At 52.0% G+C, this 16,747-nt stretch overlaps 2 protein-coding genes across 2 annotated transcripts in view; one reads left to right on the top strand and one right to left on the bottom strand.

Moving 5' to 3' along the window:
• Positions 1-876: 876 nt before the first annotated feature.
• LOC147208147 (CD81 antigen-like) lies at positions 877-14,274 on the bottom strand. Its single transcript, XM_086108046.1, has 8 exons — positions 14,124-14,274; positions 9,384-9,498; positions 5,570-5,667; positions 5,411-5,485; positions 5,015-5,137; positions 4,531-4,629; positions 4,005-4,088; positions 877-3,927 (listed from the first exon to the last, which is right to left on the bottom strand). The coding sequence occupies exons 1-8, from the start codon at positions 14,187-14,189 to the stop codon at positions 3,865-3,867; spliced, it is 723 nt and encodes a 240-aa protein (XP_085964172.1). The 5' UTR covers positions 14,190-14,274; the 3' UTR covers positions 877-3,864.
• LOC147208145 (uncharacterized) overlaps positions 14,242-16,747 on the top strand; it is a 17,023-nt gene continuing 14,517 nt past the window's right edge. Inside the window, exons 1-2 of the mRNA XM_086108006.1 lie at positions 14,242-14,431; positions 15,416-15,541. Coding sequence (XP_085964132.1) covers positions 14,242-14,431; positions 15,416-15,541 — 316 coding nt within the window. The remainder of the gene's footprint in view (positions 14,432-15,415; positions 15,542-16,747) is intronic.

Below are 16,747 nucleotides of genomic sequence, written 5' to 3'. Positions count from 1 at the left end.
GGAGTTGAGGAGAAGCGGGTCCTTTCACACGCTGGGGGCCGCCGCCGGGGTCAGTCGAACGAGAGGTCTCCAGCCGGCCCGACGGTTGCGGTTCCCACCGCGGGGCCGATGGCTTTGAGCGGCAGCCGACCCGTGGCTTCGGACGCCACTCGGTGAAGACGAGGAGCCGTCGACGCCGAGCGGCGGCCAAATCGACGGGCGTCAGCTCGGACCGTCTGCGGTGCGGGGCTGCTTGGGACTCTGGCAAAAGCGGTACTGGTCTGGGCTCGCCAGAACAGTTTGTCACCGTTTTGTAGGCGGTCCGCCCATTAAGACATACCTGGATTTTTAAAATGTATAGCGTATAGATGAAGACCTAAGATTGATCCCTGGGGAACTCCATTGCAAATATTGAGCCAATGTGTTGAAAGACAAGAAACATCCAACAACCCTCAGATCATAACTTAAGGTACGGGGAGGTATACAGCAAAAAAACTAACAAACACAACAAAACCTACTTCTACTGCTGTCAGGATTCGAAAAATATGCCACGAGTTTTACAAAAACAATGTTCCTTTATGCAGCCGCATCACATGGATTCCATCACATACTTTGTAAAACATGTCAACTGCAGGTTAGCATGAATCACTTGACCTACAATATGACGCTCATAAATCGAAAGAGCAAAAACGGCGGCGCAGCTTATAACCGTGCAACAACAAAGTATTCTTTAAATAATGGCAGAAAAAAAAACATTCAACTGTTCATTATAACAGAAACAACGCTTACGTTTCATTTCACCGTCACCATTCTTTGTGGATGACGGAGGTGCGCGGCGGCCATCTTGCTTCAATGCGCGGCCTCGTTTTCCGATAAAAAAGGCACACAAACGCAAACTTTCTTTGTAAAATACATTTAATCCCTTTTATATTCGGGCAAACAAGTCACCGGGAGCGTGCGGAGAGCGGGCGGGGCCCCGCGGGCTCACGGCAGCCAATCGGAGAGCAGCAATTTGTTGCGCGCACTTGCGGCCCCGCCTGCAATCCCGCCCCTTCGGGACGTACCAGACAAACGATAAACGAGGCCTCGGCTAATTAGTATGCTTGAGCGTAAATACGACGACGACGAGACATTTTGAGGAGGACGAAGAGGACGAGGCATCCGATTGCTCGACGCCTCTCGAGGGAGGATGGACGGCGCAACTCGTTAAGACACATTAGCAATGGGGGCATTCAAGCACAAAACACTCGGATACAATTTTCCTTCATCAAATGAGTTTGCAACGCGAGTCGAACGGAAACTTCAAGATCAGGCAGGGGCATCCGAATGGCGTTTTTAGTCAGCATGCTAATGAATATATTGTAGTGCGCTAGTAAACATTTCGACTTGCAATCGGATTTCTCGTCATCGAAACTTTTCATTCCGTTTCTGTTCGGTGAAACGTTTCATTGATCCTTCATCGCCAAAGAAAACATTTCGCCACTTTTGCTCAACACGATGATGTGGACGAAGCTAGCTAAAAAACAAACAAACGGGGTAAACCGTTATCGTGAGCAAATATCTTACAGCATTCGGCAAAAACGACCTTTTTGAAAATGGTAACGTTTCTTTTTTTTTTTTTTGCTTCAGTGCAACATACGGACGCAGGCGTGCACCTTTTGTTTTTTTTTTCCATGCCAAACATATATTGCCCGCTCCTTTGTGCGGTGGGAGGCGCGCGTGTTCTCAACAGAGCAAAAATCTCCGAACGGGACGACTTTTTTTTTTTTCCCCCCTCCTCATTTTTAGAAAGCGTCTGTAAATGGAGCGGATTTTAAAATGATCTCTCAGGCAGACATTTCACAACTTTTGTTTCACACGCTAACGCGAGCGAAGCTCGGCTAAGCCGGCGGTATCGTGAAAAGAAAAAAGGATCTCGTGACGTTCACTTTTTTCCAACCTGTTTTAAATCCTTCCAGAACGCGTGCGGCGCATCTTAAAAATATGTCACCGATAGAAGTATTTCGCCACTATTGTCGGTGAAGCTAGGCTAGGCGCGTTACCGTCATAGCAAAAATCTATTTTGAACATTAGGACTTTTTTTTCGCGCTCTTTAATTGGACCTAAATATATAAACGGCAACAAAAAAAGAGCTCGACACATTTAGCTACATGTATTCGATCGTGCCGCTGCAGCAAAGAAATACTGATTGACTTGAATCCAACCGATTTTTTTTCTTGAATCTTTTTGCGCATCCTTCGGAGATGGAGACAACTTTTCTTTTACAACTCAAGAAGGACACCCGTGCCCGAGGCATCCACCAATGCACTTCATTTTTGAAGTTCAGTGCCCCCCTCCCCCTCGCTCTAATTCCCTTCATGCGCATCGGCATGCCGACGAGCGCCGCACGGCATCCAAACTTTAGTTCCAGCTTTCCCATAAAAGTGGGACAGGAATCGAGTCAATGTTGATGGAGAGAGCGCCAGTGTCCGGCGGTGCGGGATTAGATCCCCACACTCAAAAAAGCACTGTTAATACATACATACACATACACACATATATATATATATATATATATATGTATACAATCACACACACACACACACTTTATACACTAGTGAGAGAGAAGAAAAAAAAAACTTCAACATGTTGTGAACCAATGTGCCCTCCTCAACCGTCAATCATCATACATCAAGATTTTTTTCAGATTATTTGTAAATGTAATACTGTTAAACATTGACACTCTAATCGCAACCCATAGAGGGAACCCCCCCCCCCCCGCCCCCCAACATTTTCTGTGAGTTTCTGGGTAATAAAAACTTGGCAATTCAATGAATGAATCGACTGCCCCAGATGTCGAAATTCGTCACGTGGTACATTTGTCCATTTTTCAAGGGCTAGGTGTGGAAGGACGCCTCGCCCAGACGGTCTGTAAAATTCAGGTTTGTAACCCACTGCGGTAGATGGCAGCATTGCGTCGCTTCAAATTTTGAGATCAGCACAGTTTTTCAGTTGAAGATAAAGATTAGGTGAGCACTGTCAGATTGTCATCGTGATGACAAGGAAGAGAAACGACATCGCGGTGGAAGTGGGACAAGTGAAGGCAACTGTTCAGATTCAGTCGGGCAGTGAGCGGGCATCGCCCGGGGTGCGAAATGAAAATCTGAAATTTAGCTGTCATAAGCCCCCCTCTCGGTCTTATTTCATAGTTGGAGTGGCCATAAAAGCAAAAAATGTGCATCAAAGTCCTGCCCCCCCCCCCCACCTCCCACACACACAAAAAGTCTCCGTGCAGTGGTCCCAAACTGGTGTTTCGGTGAAACTAACAACCGTTCTACGGCCGATGACGAAAGAACAAAAAAAAACTACAGTATATATATAGAAACACTTCCGTTTTCATTCCAGGTGAAAGAAGCGTGTCGGTGTTTAGATTGTCACCAAAGACAACATTTGGTTGCTATTTGAGCTCGTCTGACGTTGTTGAAGTGATGTATGATGATTGAGCAGTTTTGTTCCGTGCGTGTACATTTTCGGTCTCCAAAAGGAGAAAAAAAAATGTGTCGAAACAAGTGTCAAAGGCATAGAAGATTAAAAATAAAACAAAAATAAAAAAACATTTACTACAACAGGAAATTGCAGCAAAATGATGGCCAAATGAAAAAAGCACATTTTTTTTTCAATCAAATAACAGAAAAGAAAAGTGACCCCAAAAACGCCAGAGGAGGGTACACGAGTTTCGTTTTAAAAGAGGAGAATATACTGCCGTGTGTCTACACGTGGGTTAGGCTTCGGTGAGCTCCAGCATTGGGAATAAAAGACGGGTGCCGCCGAAACGCCGTCGTACGGGAATCCGGCGAGCCAAGTACGGCTCCCGTTGGCAGGAACGGCCGGGAGGGGGAGGAGCTTCTAGTAGACGGGACTATTGCGGATGCCGCAGCACAGGACCATGCTGAAGATCATCGCAAAGATCTACGCACACACCAACAAAAAAACAAAAACAGCATGACGACATGACAGCCTGGTCGTCACGGCGACGGCGGGCTCACCATGATGATGGCGACCACCAGGGCGGCGATGCCGATCTGGTAGATCTTGTCCGAGAACAATTCGGTGATGCGGGTGTGGCAGCTCTGCAACCAAAGCCGAGAAATTTTTCGGAGAGCGACATTGAAATAAATTCAACCGGACGGTCGCAAATATCCCTCCCCGTTCCGAACGGGCCGGCGTATTCCGACGGCAAAGACGCAGGCGGCGTCAAAGTTTCATGGCGATTGTCCCTCCGTCATCGAGTTGAGTTTTATTGTCAAATCTGCTCTATGCGCCGCATGCGGCGCGGATGAGATTTCTTTCCATCATGAACAAAAGATCTTTTCGTGAGCGCGTCCTTCTTGTTTCGGACATCGTAATGCGGCCATGAGGCTCGGCCTCGCGTCGCCGCCCTCCTATCCGGTTTGGGATTCGGTACTGGCAGATTCCTAAAACCAAAGACCCCGATTCGGGTGCCAAAAAGTGCGATCGGAACTTCCCGAGGGGCGCGATGACGACTTTGTTTGCGGCGTGTTGTGAACCTACGACAGAAGTTCCGGAGCTGGGACAGAGGTCGGTGACGCCGAGCATGTCGGTAAATTGGGTCAGAATGGACGTGCCTTCACCCTTGCCGCAGCAGCTCAGCTAAAATAAAAACAACAACAACAAAATAACACTTTCATCATCATCATCTTCGACTTCCGAGCTTTTCCACATACAAGCCGTCGAATTTGATCTTGAGCCGACGGTGAAAATGTAAAGTTAGCTCGCCGGCTATGGCGGCAGCGACCGAGCAACAGTTTGCCAGGTATGATTGGTTTACCGCCAAAGCAAACGCAAAACGAAAACAAATGACACCGCGCGTATCGCGTCAAAGTCCGTTTGTTAGCTTAACGCGACACACACAATGGGAAAAGCTATCGGCAGGCTACCAAACGTAGCCATCTTTTTGTTTGTTTGTTTTTTTTTTTACGGCGCGGCGGCAATAGGCCCGCGTCCATTTCCGCGAGGATCCGCCGGCCGTCCGTACCGTCTCGTGGAAGACTTTGAGCACGGAGGCGACCGCCCTCTTCTTCTCCGTGTCGGCGGTGACGCTCTGCGTCATGGCCTTGTCGTAGATGGAGTCGTAGTAGTTGATCATCTCCTTGGAAACCTGACGTGCGCGACAACACAAAGTCGCTCGCGTCACAAAGCGGACGCATCGGCGCGCAAAAGCAAACGGACGCTCGGCAAGAAAACCGAACCCCGAAGAAGAATCGGGTCTCATTCTGCGACTGGAGGATTTGGACACGGCGGAATGGCAAAATTAGGGAGGCCTTTTACACGTCGACGTCATTGGACTTTGCCCGCCGCAAAGAACGCGGATTCCGAAGCCGACTCGCTCCCATCCGCATGCCTCGTGTAAAAAGCGTCGACGTGGTCTTACGGTGTCCTTGTGCATGAAGCCCCAGATCCCGGCCGCCACCTCGCAGGCGAACAGGATGACGAGGCAGGCGAAGAACTGAAGGAGAGCGCGACAAGACGAGACCGTCAACGCGGACGGCAACGCGGGAGACGTACGCGGCGGCGGCGGCGACCGACTGACCGTTCCCAGCAGACATTGCGACTCCTGGATGGCGCCGTAGCATCCCAGGAAACCCACCACCATCATCACTGCGCCCACCGCGATCAGGATGTGCACGCCTGGAAGACACGCCCGCCACACGGAAACGCACACGTTAACTTACCGCCGGACGTTTGGAGTTTTCAAACGAAACCCGCGTCCATTTGATGTGAGTATAAATGTGCAAAAATACAAAACAACAAAACCCAAAGCGGGACCGCAGAACCGAGAAAGGGATTCCGAGCGATGCGTGTCACGCTCCCTAACGGCCAACAGGGGGTGCAGTGCTGTTTAGTTTGCGAGGGTGAGTCATATCTCAGTTATGCTCACAGGAAGTCGTTTTCTTTCTCCACCCCCCCCCCCTTGCCCTTTCTCACTTTTCTTCCTTCTCTTTCTTTCTTTGCCTCCCAAAAGTTCCACAAATAGTAGAGCGAACAAGGAAAAATCGAAAAGAGGACTCATCGTGAGCGATTCATGTTCCAGAAATGAGCCGACCCCACCCGGCTCGCCGTCTTGCTCGGCGGGGTTAGCATCGCGACTGCTAGCGTTTGAGCATTAGCGCATTAGCGTTAGCATCCGAGACGGTGAGCGTGGAGCTAGCGCGAGTTGTTGACACCTTCACCCGCTCACCGCGCGGCATCGGGAGAGCCGCCTCCCTCCGTACCTTGCTCACCTCGCTCAAGGACACTTTGACAGGAGTGGCCGACAACGGCGACATTGTTGCGTCCGGAACGATCTTCCTTTGCGCTTTCTTTCCTGGGGCGACCGGCTTACTATACCCAATACGTCAACCGTTAGCATCTCCATCTCAGCAGACGGGACCCGACCGGCGAAACGAGAGATGTTCCGCAATTCATTCGACCGGTCGGCGGTCAGTGTTCATTTTTCGACGTCGCGTCCCACGTGACGATCGTAACGAGACGCACGGGAGGGGAAAAAAATAAATAAATTGTCCAAGACCCCGTGGGCAAAATTGAACAGGAAGTCAGCCATTTTGATTGAAAGCAGAAAGGCAAATTCCAATCGGAAAGACAGAAAAATAAGAATTTGACCATCACGGCGAGATGCCTCGCAGTGTCTCAAGGGCCCGCCAAGGAAATTGAACAGGGAATCGGCCATCTTGAGCCAATTCCGGGGCTGGCGTTTTGACAAACTGCGAGTGGGAAGCGCCCACCGAGAAGGGGGCGGCGGGCCCCATTCTCTCGTACGGGTGAAAGAAGAGCGACGCTGTGGTTGCAAGCGCGGGGGGGGGGGGGGCATCCTCATCCTCCCCTTCGTCATCATTAGCCGCTCTTGTCAGGCGTAATCCAATTGCGGCTCGGCATCCCCGCTCTGTCTGCAGAGCCACTCACACTAATGCTCATTTTCTAAATCGATACCTTGGCCAAAAGCCCCGCCGCCGTCTTTCACGACGCACCCCCCCCCCCCCCCCCCCCCCCACGGGCTGCCATAATTCCATTTTCCCCTTAAGCGTCCTTTCCTGTCCGTCGTGATCGAATGCGCCTCCCGGGTGCCCCCCCGCGCCGTTGCCCGCTTCCGGTCGTCCCGCGGCATCCGCGAGCGTGGAGCGGAGGAATTACCCGAGGCCGGACTCAACGCGGCACAGAAAGTCAAAGCGCGCCCGGCGGCGGATTTGGCTAATTCCGCAAAGTCTTGCCAGCCTAAGAGCGAAGAGCGAACGCCAAACTCCCGCGAAGCAAACAAGCTTCGAGCTAAGTTCGCAAAAAAAAAAACGGCGGCGGTATGAACCATGTCGTTGACAAAAATATACGCGGGAAAAAGTTTTGTCGGGGGGGGGGGGGGGGGGGGCGAACGCGAGTCGACGATCTACCCCACAGGTGGCCGAACCGACTCGTAATCATTTCTCCAGATGTGTTGAGCTAGTCGCAATTAGCCCGCTATTGTTACGAGACACAATGCAAGAGCCGCAAGACCTCTCCGCTTCCGCCGCTTCCCGTTTCCCGTGACGTCGCGGGCGCCATTTGGAAAACAGATGTTCAAAGTTCACGTTTTAGCTCCGCCCTGTGTTTTTTTTGCCACGTTTTGAAGAAATACTCGACAGAAAGTCGGCAAGCGTGCGGACGAAAGCGGAAGATTCCGCGTTATTGTACTTCAGTCCGTCCGTGGCGGAGCATTTTCCAGCCAGCGTTGACTTTTACACTCTCCGTTGGAAAACAAGCATCTGTAATTCAGCGTTTTCTTTCGACACGAGGGAGGGAATAGCGCTAATTGCTACATTCTCCCTTGGCGGTTTCCTCACTTTTTTTTTGTTGCCGGCGCTTTTCCACACTGGCTGCGTGTGGAGCTATTTGGAGGGGGCGCTACATTTGGACTCTTGTGCCGGATGTACGCAGATGACTTCATTGGACATGAAATGACATTTCTTCGGTGGCCAATGTCTGGCTATCATACGATATTTGCAAAAAACATGCAGGGTGTACTGACTTTTGTCATCAGCGGGGGTGGGGGGTCTAATCTGTATTGCGAGTGAGGTAGGCCGCAGAGCGCCAGTACTTTTGCCTCTCTGCTCCGTCTCCACTTTGGCGGTGGAGCCCAACGGCGGCGCAAGTTTGTTTCAGTGATGCTAATTGGCTGCGTGTCGTGCGCCAGAGCGGCAGGGGGGGGCGCATCCAAATGGCAGGCTAACAACCTCCGACCGCATCCCCCCCGGAGACGCGTCCCGACACTCGGCCGCCGTCCTGGAAGCGGAGATTTTCGGGGCGCGGCCCGCTCGGAAACGCTAAAAGCCTCGACAGTGAAGAAAAACAAAGAAACCAAAGCGCAATATTTTGGCCGGACGTTACGGAGAATTCCCGACAATCTCGCAACGGCGGCCGGGCTGATGCAATCGCCAGGCCGATCTCGCGACGGGCAGATGAGATGGGATGACGTCACGTGTCGTGAGATCTCCGTTCGTCGGCAATTCTACCGACCAAGTCATCAGAGAGGCTCGGCGTCATTTACGGTTGGCTAACCTGAAAAATCCAACCGTCATTTCGTCTTTCTTTCACCGGCCTCGGCCTCACTTGGCAATTTGCGCCTAACGGGAGCTTCCCCCTCGTCTACTCCCCGCTTGCCATCGCACGACGTTTCGAGGTGGGGGGGGGGAAAGAAGCCGTCGGAAGCGGCGCTCTGAACGCAGGAAATGACACATCCGCTTAAGAGGAACTCGCGACTCATCCGACGTCGCCCGCCAAGTGACGCGGGCAAAAAGGGAGCCGTCCATCGCCCCGGAGACCCGCTCGCGCCGCCGCGATCATTTCCGGGCGGCGGTGCGACGGCGTCGCCGAGGGGTGAGGAGGAGGGGCATGTTTGGGGGGGAGGGAAGGAAGTGGGGGGAGGAGAAAAAGAAAATAGAAGAAACGGACGGCGTGACTCGCATGCTAACCGCCAGCAGATGGGGAAGACGCTGGAAAGAGAGGGAGAGGGGGGCGGGGGGGCCGCAGTGGAAAGAAGGAGGGAGGGAGAGGAGGGGGCGGGGCCCCGTGAGGAATTTTTCCGACACCAACGAGGCCTTCTCTCTTCTCCTCGGCTGCCCCTAACGGGGCCACGCCATCATTCCTCCATCACAAGACACCAAAACAAAAGTGGTTTCCAAGGCATTGACCCCCCCCCCCCTCCCCCCGCGTTAACGCGACACGTATCGAGCCAGTCATATGACAACCCTCACGAGGCAGTGACAAACATTTGGCGGCGCTCTCCTCCATCTTCCGAGAGGCCCGGACGACACGCGCGGACGATGGGTGGCGGCGATCGGCGGAAGGGGGGGGGGGGGTGCGAGAGAGGAGGCACGTACTGATGTAGAAGGTGCTGGGCGCCTGCTGTCCGTCATAGTTGATCTCCAGCAGGCTGCTGGTCTGCGGGTCGTGACGCAGCCACAAGGCCACGCCCAGGATGACGCAGCCCGCCAGCTGAAACACAGCGAGGAGAACCAGTTAGATGGCCTCCCCCCTCGGTGGCGTTGCGCGTCGCCGGCTACCCTAGCGACACCGCTTGACCGCCAAATTGTCTTTTGCGTGGTACGGGAAACCTCAAGTGAGCGTGACAGATGGACATCTTGAGCCGAGCGCGCTGCCTCGGCTCTTGTTCGGAGAACTGCGAGAGCGAGCGTCTCCTTTCGACTTCCTCAAAATGATGGCAGATGCCGATCTCCTGCTTTTTTTTTTTTTTTGGAAACAATGTGGTACCTTCCCACGCATGGCCAACTTTCTCAAGTTACGAGCCGCAACACGGCAAGTGTGAAAGTTAACACATAAATTGGCTTGATTGCCATTCCCCGCTGAAGTTTGTTGTACAATTAAGCCACCTGTTAAGTATTTGACCAACCCCCCCCCCCCCCCCCCACACACACACACAACAAAAGACATATTTGAACATAAATGGTGGCGCAAGACAGCGAGAGAGCATATTACTGGCACGGGGCGGACTCCTTGTGTCGCCCCCCCACCCCCCAAAAAGCCCTTTTTTTTCTCCAACCGTTAATATGGCACTATCAAAGAGGACAAGCTATTCCCAACACCGAAATAGTACACGCGACACACGCGAGGACTTGACCAATAACATCGATTGGTGACAAAATATGAACATTGCCATTTTCAACAGAGGAGAGATTTCCGCCCGACGGCGACGACGTAGCATTAACGTCATATATTCTTTATCATCTGCGATAAAAAGTCATCGACGTGATTCGTGTCTTCCCTGCAAGCATCTTGATTCACAAACGCTCATTTTTATTTCAACGCCGTTATCTTTGTCTAATGCGTGTACGGGGAGGAAAAGAAGAAGAAGAAGAATCCAATAAAAAGCGGGTGATTTGTGCTCCTTTTAAGAAGATTGGAGGAACGTGACAAGAGTGGTCACGGAGCAAACGGAACGTCATGAAGCGCGAAAACAGCTCTTTTTTTTCCTTCTTCTTTGGCTTTGGACTCCGCATGCGACTTGATTTGGAGTTGGAGCGTTTTTGTGCTCTTGGTTATTCATTTGTTTTCTTGTTTATTGTCGACCGAATGATTTTTGCTCCACGTTTTTCAAGTGCTTGAGGAGTTGATTTTCAGCTCCGGATCCATTTAAATGGGCGCCGCCCGGGTGCGATTTGTGGGCCGCTCCTAATCTCCGCCATGAGGAGGCCTCCGCCGCGCAGTCATCAACAAGTGCTCGAATTCCATCGGTCCATCTTTCGAGTGGTTCAGCCATCGCTAATCCTGTTGTTTTTTTTCCCGGTCACTCATCGGTGACGGGCTTCCCCAATTTGGGAGATGCAAGCAATACCACCCGCCGATGACCACCTCGCCCGCGCGTACCGCACGGTACGCAGCGAGCATGTAGTTGCCACACACGCGTGTTTGGATGGATGGCGCTATTCCTGGAATTTGTCTTCATTTAGGTGTGCTGTCAATGTGCGATTTCTCCACGAACAAAGGCCTCTTCTAGTCGACTTTCTTTATTCTCTCTCACCCCCCCCCCTCACCACCCCCATTTTTTGAAAAACACCCATGCGGCTCATTTGTACACCGAGCGGCGCAAAGACGAACACACGCCGATTGGTCCACCATCTGTTGCTCGCGCATTCCACAGCGCGGTGAAAGGGGGGGGGGGGGGGGGGTTCCTCACATCGGAGCGAACGTGCGCTCTTCGAGGGGAAAAGACGTGAGCGCCACCGGTGGCGAACAAGACGCCAAATGGCCCAATCGCAGCGCGGCTGCTTCAAACATGACCAAGCTGGGATCTATTTCAGGAGGAGGGGCGGAGGGGGCGGGGCGGGTAACAGAACGCGGGGCATGTCGGCGGAGGAGTGGGGGATGGGCCCCCCCCCCACCCACTAGACCCCTCCCCGCTTCCGTAGAGGGTTCCCTCCCGCCGGCGCCACCTCTTAACCCTCTCGGTGTCCGCCAGGCGCTGATTTATGGAAGGCTCGGCGGTTTGCTAATAATGCGAAAAGCTCTCGGGTGGGCCAGCCCGTTTAGAAGCCAGACGGGATCGGCCCAGCGCGGCGACGGCATTGGCCTCATCCAAGAAATTCTAAAGTGCTCCCGTCTCAAAATAAGGATTTACGCATCCATCACCGAGGAGCAAAATGTGCGAGGAAGTTCGGATGTTCAGCATAGAGGAGACGCGCGCATCTTTTCTCTCGCTCGTTCCCAAGTCATTTAAGCTGCGACGGGACAGGGAGGGGGGGGGGGGGCGATGCCGGGAAGCGCCGCCGTGCCGTCTGTCGCTTTAATTGCTTTAATCGCCATTTGTATTTGCCACAGCGCCGCGTATGGAAAGACGCGCCGGCCGTGCGAACGGCGCTTAGCGGCCTTTTGATTTTCCCCTCCAAGGTCGGAAGACTTGTTATCCGCGCCAGAGAACGCACCCATACACGCGTCCGCAATATGTGCGGCGAGGACATTCGCCACCTGCGCTGTTGCAATTAGGCATTTTTTCTGGGGGGGGGGGGGGGGGGGGCGCACCCGTTGGACCCTCGTGTTTCAAGGGCGCGGCAACCAAGCCTGTCAAGACCGAAAATCGGCCAATAATGGACTCTCCCTTGAACCGCCATACATGTGTGCGTGTGTTTTGAATCAGAAATAGACTGAGTAAATGGGCGAGTGCATTTAAAAAAAAAAAGGGGGGGGGGGCATGACACTGAAAAAAAGTGAAGAAGCAGAGGACTGGGTGAAAAACAGAAGATGCGTGCATTTTATTAGCGAGTGATGAATGCAATCTATTTTTGACCAAGTACCGTCGGCTCCTCAAAGACGTCTTGACTTTTTCAGGTGGCACGTCGACAAAGACACAAATAATACGACGATTAAACTGAAAATATGCTCAACTCTCTTTCCGCTGCTGGCTGCAACGTGGTTCTCACGGGTTCTTATTTGAACTTTTGCATTGTTAGCCTCCTAGTACAATAATAGCCTATAATACCCCCGCCCCCCCCCCAAAAAAAGCCATGCTTACATGTTTCTTTTTGACTGTGCTTTTTTTTTTTTGTGTGGCGTCTGTGTGGATTGGAAAGCTTTGATCAAGCGCAATCAGGACTTGTTCCGTTCTTAGTTGGACCCTGATTGCTGTGTTCGATCGACTCCGACAGCCACTTGTGGTCGGGAGACACACCGAGCAGTTGCGCGCCCGCGCACACACACGCACGCGCACTAACACAAACTGTGGAAAGAAGGAATCACCGTGATGACTCAGTGGGAAGACTCCCAAAGCTGACTTTTTGCCACACGCACATACGCTCAATCTTTGTGTGCGCGCACGACGACAATAACAGGACAGACTTCGTACTGGGGCGTGAACAACTTTAGCATCCATAAATGCTTCTTTCAGTCGTCTCGACGCACATGCGTGCCCACACCTCTGTAGCATGTGGTCTGTGCCACTGGCACAGCAAGACAACACACACACACACACACACACGCAAGCAGAATTATACTGGCCCTGCTTCAAAGTGGGAGGGGCAAAAAGCAACATGACAATTTGTCCCGTTGCACAGCAATTCACAATTTGTTTATGTCAGCTTTCCATCAAATTTCTCTCCTCACACACACAAGTGGCAAACAACAAGACGTCAATATCCGACATGGTGGGCGTGGGCGTGGCCAGAAGCGTGTGACGTCATGGGAAACGCATGCAATGTTGCATTTTTGTGCGGAAATTAAGGTTGCAATGTCAGGACTTGCGCCACGCTCAAAGGCCAAGACAACAACACACACACGCGCGCGCACGAGGTCACTTAATCAGGACAACACACAATCTCACAATGGAACGCGCGCACACTGAAACACACTCCCTTTTTATTCTCACACACATTAAAACATACTTACACTCATACACACTCGCAAGGAAATTGGGGAAGGAGATGGGAAAGACCAAAGCATATAGGTACACGCGCGCGCACCAACAGTAATGCGTTCACTCATTCGCACAGTAACGAAGACTCACTCTGTAGCATATTTCACTCAATTAAGGGGGTGTCGGGCCTTGGCCCACACTGCAACTGGAGTATACGAACGCCGAGCACGCACGCACACATACACGCACACGCGCGCACAGCATTTTGTGCTTAAATCAAAGGCAGTGTGTCAATGGCTCGCGCCACACGATAACGAAAAACAACCCCCCCTCCCCACACAAAAACGCGCGCGTGATGCCAGATCGTTTCAATTAAAAAAAAATAAACGATGGCTCGGATCAATCAAGTGCGACAGTTGAGATCGCGAGCCAAGGCCGCCAAATGGCGTCGGCGTGAAGCTCCACGCGGGATACGACGTCCGATTCTGATCGCCGTGTGAATTCGCACCGCGATAAATCTTGGTTTCATCCTTTCATTTTTGAGGGGCTCGTCTGTTTTCGGAGATTGACTTGCACGCGCTAGCCGGAGCCTCGCATGCTTTGTCCGGCCCCGAACCGAACGACGCGAAGAAGAAGAAGAAGAAGAAGAAGAAGAAGGAAAATAGGGCGGTGGGGAGGCGGACCGACCACACGCAAGCAAAATGTGGCCTCCAAGAAAAACAACAAGAGCAACACGGTTGGTTGTTTGGTAGCTCACCCAGAAGATGAAGTTGAAGAAGAAGAGCAGGTACTTGATACATTTGGTGCAGCCCTCGACGCCCATGCTGACGGGGATTCGGCAGACGACTTGACTTAACGGGACGGCGGCGAGTCAAATGGCTCCGCACAAGAAGACGGAGGAGAAGACAACACCCAAAGCGAGCAACTGCTCCGGAGACCCCAGTCCTCCCCGTCGTCCCCGTCCTCCTCCTCCTCCTCCCCCTCCCCCTCCCGAGACCCTCCAGCCAATCCAAGGCCCGCCAGGCCGGGCCTTTTCCGGGCACGCCCCTCCCATTCAAAGCGTTGGTGGGTGACGGCTCTTCCGGCCATTTTACCTTCACTTCTCCCCGTTTTGCCGACGTTAAATGCATTCGTTCGTTTTCTATGCCGCTTATCTTGTCATCCGGGGGTCACGCAGATATGCCGATGACTGTTTATGGATGTATTGAGAGCCCCGGTTGGCCGTACGGAGCACGGAACCGTCATACTGCAATTCCCAGATTGCACCGCGCTAGCGCCTCGCCCCTCTCATGCTGCCAAAATGTCAATGATTTGCCCCGTTTCAAGATATTTATTCGTTTTATATGCTATTTGTGACGTCACCTGGGTCACACAGATATGCCGACGACTGTTTATGGATGTATTTAGAGCCCAAGTTGGCCGAACGGAGCACGCAACGGCGAGACTACAATTCCCAGATTGCACCGCGACAGCGCCTCGCCCCTCGCGCCCCCAAAATATCACTGATTTGCCCCATTTCAAGATATGTAGTTGTTATATCTTCTATTTTTGACGTCACCGGGGGCCACGTTTATGTTTATTATCTGTTTATGGATATATATAGCGCCTAAATTTTCCCAAACGACGCACACCCCTCTTATACTTCAATTCCCAGATTGCACCGCGATAGCGCCTCGCTCATCAGCCGGCCAAACGGTCCACGCTTTGCTCCATTTCAATTCAGTCATTGGTTTTCTGCGCTGCCGGTTTTGTCATCCGGCTTCACGTAGTGATGCCGATGACCGCTTCTCGATGTATTTAGGGCCCAGATTGCGCAACGGGTAAATGGCAACGTCATGCTCCATACCGACGCACTCTTGTTACCCGAGGCAGTGTCGCTGTGTTTATGGACCGTATAATGGCCAAAATAGCACGCGCCACCGATACTCCCAACTCCCTCTCCTCTCCGCTCGAATATCGGCAAAAATGTTTGGCCGTCTCAATTGCTAATTATCAGAACTAGATGGCCAAAGATGGACTCGGTTGTTTAGTTTCACACTTGGTGGGCAGACCGGCGTGCAACTCTTGGGATCAACGCATCATTGCCAACTGCTCCGCCGGTTTCCCGGCCTGCGATTGGTCCGTTGAGGAGTGTCGGGAAAGGAATTCCTCTGGATTTGGCCGCGCACGTCAAAGGTGAGTAGGAGGCCGCTCTGGGGTGTTTGTCGCACTTAAATGTTTCAGATCATCAAAACAAATGTAAATAGCAGTCAAAGATAACACAAGTAAACACAAAATGCAGGGAAAGTGTCGACTGGGCAGCGCGTCCGCCGCACGACGCAGAGGTACAGGGTTCGAGTCCGGCTCCGGCCTTCCCGCGTGGAGGCGGCATGTTCTCCCCGTGCCCTGCGTGGCTTTTCTCTGGGTGTTCCGATTTCCCCCCCCCCCCGCAGTCCAAAAATACGCACGGTAGGTTAACAGAAGCCTCTAAATTATGATCTTAGTTCTACTGTTTGGTGCCCTCTACCGTCTTTGACACTGATTTGTTGTTTTGCTTCCTGTTGTATATGTTAGTTGCTCCATGTACAGCACTTTGTGTGCGGCGACGGCTGTTTGAAAGTGCTCCGTAAATACATTTGAGTTGAGTTGAGTAAATTGTCCCCCTGCTGCGATTGTGAGTGTGATCGGTTGCCCCTGCGATGGGCCGGCAACCAATTCAAGGGGTTACCCCGCCTGCATTTCCGTAGAACTTGCTGGGATAGGCTCCGGCTCGCTGGTGGGACTAAAGTAGTTGGGAGAATGGATGGCAAATGTCACCTGAGTAGGGTATAAGTTTTTTTTTTTTTTTGAAAGAAACATCATTTAGAGGGTGCTTGGATTCTTTTACCCCTAAAAGTGGGCTCGACATGCCTTTACTTGAGAGAATAAAGGTGTCTTTTTTTTTGAAAAAGAAACCAAAGTAGCGAGCTATTTTATGAGAATAAAAAAAAAGCCTCATGATTTTACAGCAATTAGGATGTTTTTCAAAGAATGCCTATTTTTTGGGGGGGGTGGGGGGGACACGGTTTAATTCAAGTGCTCAGTCTTCTGAGACTTATGTGGTGTTTTATTTTTCTGTCGTGAGCGACGAGCACAACGGCAGCGTTCAGTGACGGACGTTAGAGCGCCTCTGCAGTCCGCATCAGCGAACTCACTCGACGTCGTCAGCCACTCTTAGCGCGATGACAAAAATAACCATTTTGCACTTCGGGCCTTGATTCCAGCTTCATTTTATATTTCGTGCATGGCAACAATTACACTTGGACAACCGCCGACAAATTGTATCATCACGTAGCGACAATGTACCTGACAGTCAAAGCCACATTTTGGGTGGGGTGGGGGGTGGGGGGGGGGGGGGTCATT

The sequence above is a fragment of the Hippocampus guttulatus genome, chromosome 3 (assembly GCF_054856545.1).
Source record: "Hippocampus guttulatus isolate MCC_2025c chromosome 3, RoL_Hgut_1.0, whole genome shotgun sequence".
Lineage (NCBI taxonomy): Eukaryota > Metazoa > Chordata > Actinopteri > Syngnathiformes > Syngnathidae > Hippocampus > Hippocampus guttulatus.
Note: the sequence above shows the minus strand (reverse complement) of the source record. Positions and strands in the feature narration are given on the sequence as shown.

Coding starts and splice junctions, on each gene's coding strand:
- LOC147208147 (XM_086108046.1), bottom strand. CDS start 14,189: ATGGGCGTCGAGGGCTGCACCAAATGTATCAAGTACCTGCTCTTCTTC. Junction 9,499..14,123: donor TCTTCAACTTCATCTTCTGG/GTGAGCTACCAA, acceptor GCTGTGTTTCAG/CTGGCGGGCTGCGTCATCCT. Junction 4,089..4,530: donor CCAGCTCCGGAACTTCTGTC/GTAGGTTCACAA, acceptor CTTTGGTTGCAG/AGCTGCCACACCCGCATCAC.